Source organism: Populus alba, chromosome 15 (assembly GCF_005239225.2).
Source record: "Populus alba chromosome 15, ASM523922v2, whole genome shotgun sequence".
NCBI classification, from domain to species: Eukaryota; Viridiplantae; Streptophyta; class Magnoliopsida; order Malpighiales; family Salicaceae; genus Populus; species Populus alba.
The window spans coordinates 6,703,667-6,708,694 of record NC_133298.1 but is presented as its reverse complement, the minus strand read 5'-3'; the positions used below and the strand labels follow the sequence as shown (position 1 = coordinate 6,708,694).

The 5,028-nt window shown below is 37.8% G+C and overlaps 1 protein-coding gene across 1 annotated transcript; it reads left to right on the top strand.

The window, feature by feature from the left end:
• Positions 1 to 940: 940 nt before the first annotated feature.
• Positions 941 to 4,598, top strand: LOC118057239 (RNA polymerase sigma factor sigE, chloroplastic/mitochondrial). Its single transcript, XM_035069755.2, has 6 exons — positions 941 to 1,092; positions 1,721 to 2,479; positions 2,590 to 2,736; positions 2,911 to 3,147; positions 3,638 to 3,895; positions 4,173 to 4,598. Exons 2-6 carry the CDS (start codon positions 1,781 to 1,783, stop codon positions 4,368 to 4,370), a joined length of 1,539 nt encoding a protein of 512 aa, XP_034925646.1. The 5' UTR covers positions 941 to 1,092; positions 1,721 to 1,780; the 3' UTR covers positions 4,371 to 4,598.
• Positions 4,599 to 5,028: the final 430 nt, after the last annotated feature.

Below are 5,028 nucleotides of genomic sequence, written 5' to 3'. Positions count from 1 at the left end.
TTAACTACAAGAATTTGCTTCTTTTTGTAAAGGAAATTGATTCTGAGGTAAACATTTGTTTCCCCTTTTCTCTTATAATGAACTTAAATAAGTGGTTTGTTTTTAAATAGTAGAGTCAAACCAACCCTAAGCACAAAGCAATCCAAATACATATCTCATTCTATTCTACAGCCACAATTTAAAAGTACAACCGTTTGATATGTTAAAAAAAATAAATAGTGAAGGGATTAAAATGATGCAAATTTCAGGATTTTAACGTAGCATTTGGTTATTATTTTCATATAAAAGAGATGAAGATAATAAAAATGAAATATATATATATATATATATCATGTTTTATTAACATAGAAATTCTCTTTAAAATTATCATAAATATATTTGTTTTATTTTTCTATTTTCATCTATTCAACAAATTATTTTTTTCTTATTAATTTTATATATGTTTTTTGGAATTTAAAAAATTAGATTAATGACAAGGATTCATTGTCTCTTAATCTTCACACACATTAATTTGCTTCTAAATTCTGAAATATAACACTTTTAAATGGTCACAAACAAGAAACGTAGAGTCCCCCTAGACCACCACAAATTGTCAACATCTTCCATCCAATCAAAACCACATACGTGTAACAAACATCATCCAAAATTTCTTCTCTTCCACTCCATACTTCCACATGGGTCCACCATAGATTCCAGCTTCACTTCTCGCCACGTCATCCTTTCACTTCCACCCCTCTGTCCCACTAACATTTCTTACAAAATTTCTGCTCTTCCGCTTCATAATTGCCACGTAGGTCCAACTAGATTCCTGCTTCACCTCACGCCACGTCACCCCTTCACTTAAATGCCCATGTCCCACTAACATACCTGGATACTCCCTTACCGTTGATTAGAATGACCCCAATTTTCTAGCTGTTGATTATCAGGAAAATTAACTAGTGGACACCATAATTGACGAGCTTATGTTAAAATTTGACAGTTTTTGAATATTTCTGTGTTACTTGTGTGTTTCTAACGAGACTTGCCAGTTACTAAACGGGAAGATTTTGTGCCAGCCAACTCTTACAGGATACTACTGCTCTGTTCACATAGGTAGCTTCGATTTTTATGTATTAGAATGTTTTGATCCTTGTAGTTTATTTATGGGATCTCTTGTTTCTTTTGTTTTATCCTCGCATAGTTATTGCAAACTAAAATGTTGTTTCTGTGTTTGATGTTTTATTGGTGATGGCATTGATGGTATTTTGTATATACTATAATTATCCCTAGAATGCTTAGCCCGGGGGTAAGTGGGGTGTTCTTCGAGGTTTTTTTCCTGATGTTTTAATGGTGATTTGGAACATTTTGTTGGAAATTCTGAGACCTTTCAGCTGGGTTTATATTTCTTGATTTGCATCCGTTTATTTACTGCTAAATTTGAATGATCAGAATTTGTTGAAGGTTACATGGATGTCAATGGAAATTTAGTTTTTGATGGTTGATATTCTTCTTGATGTTTGTGATCAAAGCAGAACTAGCCATTATGCATACAAATAAATGGTCGGTTCACTCAAATTGATGATTTTGTTTTCGTTGAGACTATGCTGGCACCGTTTGGTTATGAGAAATTTGAACAATTTATCGTAAATCAAGGACCTGGGTATTCGAATTATGTGTTTGTGTGTGTGTTGCAGTGAGTGAAGAAATGAAATCTTACTAAACGCAAATTTTTTGTTTGCAGTGTTTGGGGAGTGAAAAAGTTCTCGTACACTTCCATAATCTTGTAATAACACAACTTGGCATGGGAATTGTAAGTGTTTCGAGCTCAGCTTCTTGGACACCACTAGGATTCAACACGAAATTTTCAACTTGTAGATCTACGGCAAAGAGGCCATTGATTGTGGCATTTAAGGCAGACAAATCCAACGAAACAGCTTTGGTTGCACCCCAAGAGCAAATCCCATTGCCCATAGAAACAACAAAGGAGAAGAAGAGACATGGTAAAAGCAAAAAATCTTCTAATCGATTAAAAGCTGTCCGTTCTGAAGTCTCTCCGTGCACCTTGGGAGTGGATTACAACGAAGCTGCTGCGAAACTCGAGAACATATACAAGCTTAGCCCTGGAACTGATACTTCTGATTTGGAGGATGTAAATGGTGTGATTAGGAGATGTAGGCAACGGAAAAGGAAGACTAGTGAATGTGAAAAGGAAGATGACGGTAGAACTAGCAAAATAATTGTGAGGAACCAGGCAAAGAAGGCTAAACGATTGAGTCTTCAGAAAAGAATTGCACTGAGGATCAAGAGTGATGATAAATTGGTCACTTCAGTTGGGAAGAGAAAGGGTCGAAGGAGTGAAAACGAAAAGATTGATGAACTTGTGAGGGAGTATTCTTCTTCAACTGATTTGGCCAGCTTGGACTGGAAAAAAATGAAGATCCCCCCAGTCCTTACTCCAGCAGAGCATGCCTGGTTATTTAAGTTGATGCAACCTATGAAAGTCAGCACTAAACCTTTCCCATGATGTCTTTAACTTTTGCAAACAGGTTGTGTTTTATTTCTGCTAGAATGGTAGTTTTCTGGTGCTCAGTTCCATTTCTTTTATATTAGGCATCCCTTCAAGTGAAAGAGCATTTGCAAGAAAATTCAGGGAGAGAACCAACTGAGGGTGAATTAGCTGAGGCAACAGATATGGATGTGCTCCAAGTGAGAAAACAAATAGAGGTTGGTCGAGCTGCAAGGAACAAGCTTATTAAGGTAATGATTTATTTTCTACTGGTGGCATTGAACACAGGATTGTAATGCTTGATGAGTGCTTTTGTTCCCTTTCATCTTCAAGTCAGAAGGCATTGTTGGTATCCTTTTTGATGCCTGAGGACATATTTAATTTGGAGGAGAAAAATTTACAGCAAATTCTCAATGTTGTCGCAGCACAATCTCCGGCTTGTGTTGTTTGTGATCAACAAATATTTTAAAGACTTTGCAAATGGGCCAAGATATCAAGATCTTTGTCAGGCAGGAGTGAAGGGACTTATGACAGCAATTGATCGCTTCGAACCCAAAAGGAGATTCCGGCTCTCCACTTACGGGCTGTTTTGGATTAGACATGCCATCATAAGGTCCATGACACTCTCAAGCTTTACACGTGTTTCGTTCGGCCTGGAATCGGTATGTTCTCTTTGTACATAAACTCGGTTTTCTTCCCTTCTGAATGGCGCAATGATTTACGCTTATCCCTTTGATTCTTGCTGCAAGGAAGCAACAGATAAATGTTGAAGCTCTTTCCCTCCTTGGAGCTGGTAGAGTGGTTAGAAATTCATCATTCAATGATATAGGGCACTGCAATCCATTTAAAATCGGGAACTAGGCAGTTACTATACAATGCAAGAAAGGAATAGGAAGCTTAGGATAGCACCATATATTTGGATTTTCTAAAAGCCAGAAATAAGTAGTAATTGTATAGGGAATGTTTTAAATTGCCATGTTTCAGTTCTTCACTTTTAACTCTGCATCTAATGTTGCTGTGTTTAGTGAGTGTTGAATGGAAAAGGTTACATTTATTCAATCCTGAACTAGGACTTCCGTTGACTTCAATTTAAAAAGCTTGTGTTGGATGCTTGGCAGGAGCATGCTATAACACAAGCTTCAACTTGTGCAGATAAGATCAGAAATCCAGAAAGCAAAACTTGAATTGTGGTTTCAACTGCAGAGGAAACCAACGGGGGAAGAGATTATTGAAAAAGTCGGGATCTCCATCGAGAGGTACCATGAAGTGATGAGGGCCTCAAAACCTGTTTTGTCTCTCCATTCGAGACACAAAACAACGCAAGAAGAGTTGATTAGTGGAGTTGCTGATGTCAATGGAGGTGATGACCGGAGGCAATCAGCTCTTCTCAGGCTTGCTCTTGATGACGTGGTAAGCACTCATTTTTTCCTCTGTTAGAGTTTGTACTGCATTGCTTTCTCTCTTTAATTGTTTACCCTTGTTTGCATCTTATGAGGATCAAAATCCTTTCATAAATAGAAGCGAATTTAACTCTTCATGTTCTTGCACTTTATAGAAGGGCTTCTAGGAGCATCACTTAATTGAAAGGACCTCTAAAGCAGAAAGTTCAACTAGCATAGTTTCTTTGTGTTGTTAGTTTCAATTCTTTGTCAGAAACAAATATCTAATCTCTGAAAACCCTCTCCAGCTCGATTCTTTAAAACCAAAGGAAAGCCTGGTGGTCCGTCAGAGATTCGGACTGGATGGTAAAGGGGATAGAACACTAGGAGAGATCGCTGGGAACTTAAATATCTCAAGAGAAATGGTCCGGAAGCACGAAGCTAAAGCACTCATGAAGCTCAAGCATCCAACGAGAGTGGATTATCTTTGCCGCTATGTTGTCTGAATTGATCAGCATCATAACAAGTCTCTGCCTCTTGATGACTCCTCATCACCAGCCATTGTTGCATACTAATGATCTGTATCATAGACATTTTTTAACCACATGAAAATAGACAAGATCTCATATCATGTGATATGTATTTTTTACAGAACTTGAGATTTCAGATCACCACATATACATGTAATCTTGTCTGTCCTATATAATACAATAATGTCTTACACAGTTCACAAATGTACTCAACCTTTTAGACAATATACTGTATTCTGCTCGTACAAGCCTGAACTGCAATGCTCAAAGCTCTTTGGCTCTATGGTTTAATGGTGTAACTCCGGTCACTCAAGCAGAGGTCAAGCTTAGGTAACAGTACAAAACATGAACCATGATCTAGCGAGCGCTGTCATCCACCATACTCTCACAGGCCTGGCACCTTATTAGACTGCCAGGGGCGCATAAGCAAACTGGGTCCAGGTTTCTGGCACCATTTCCAAAATCCTAAGACTTATTATGTGTGCTGTGTGCATGTTCAGTTGACCATTAGTTCAACTACTGTCTCGTCTGGAGAAATTGTGATCCAATAATTCAGTTCATTAAGCTTGCCAAAGGTTGTCAGAAACCAATATATTTTTCTATATCTTCCAGCAGATTTCCTTGCAGGCAAAAC

Excerpts from the sequence above, each read along its gene's own strand:
- LOC118057239 (XM_035069755.2), top strand. The coding sequence starts at position 1,781 with ATGGGAATTGTAAGTGTTTCGAGCTCAGCTTCTTGGACACCACTAGGA. Across the intron at positions 2,480-2,589 it reads AGTTGATGCAACCTATGAAA|GCATCCCTTCAAGTGAAAGA; the intron begins GTCAGCACTAAA and ends CTTTTATATTAG. Across the intron at positions 2,737-2,910 it reads CAAGGAACAAGCTTATTAAG|CACAATCTCCGGCTTGTGTT; the intron begins GTAATGATTTAT and ends ATGTTGTCGCAG.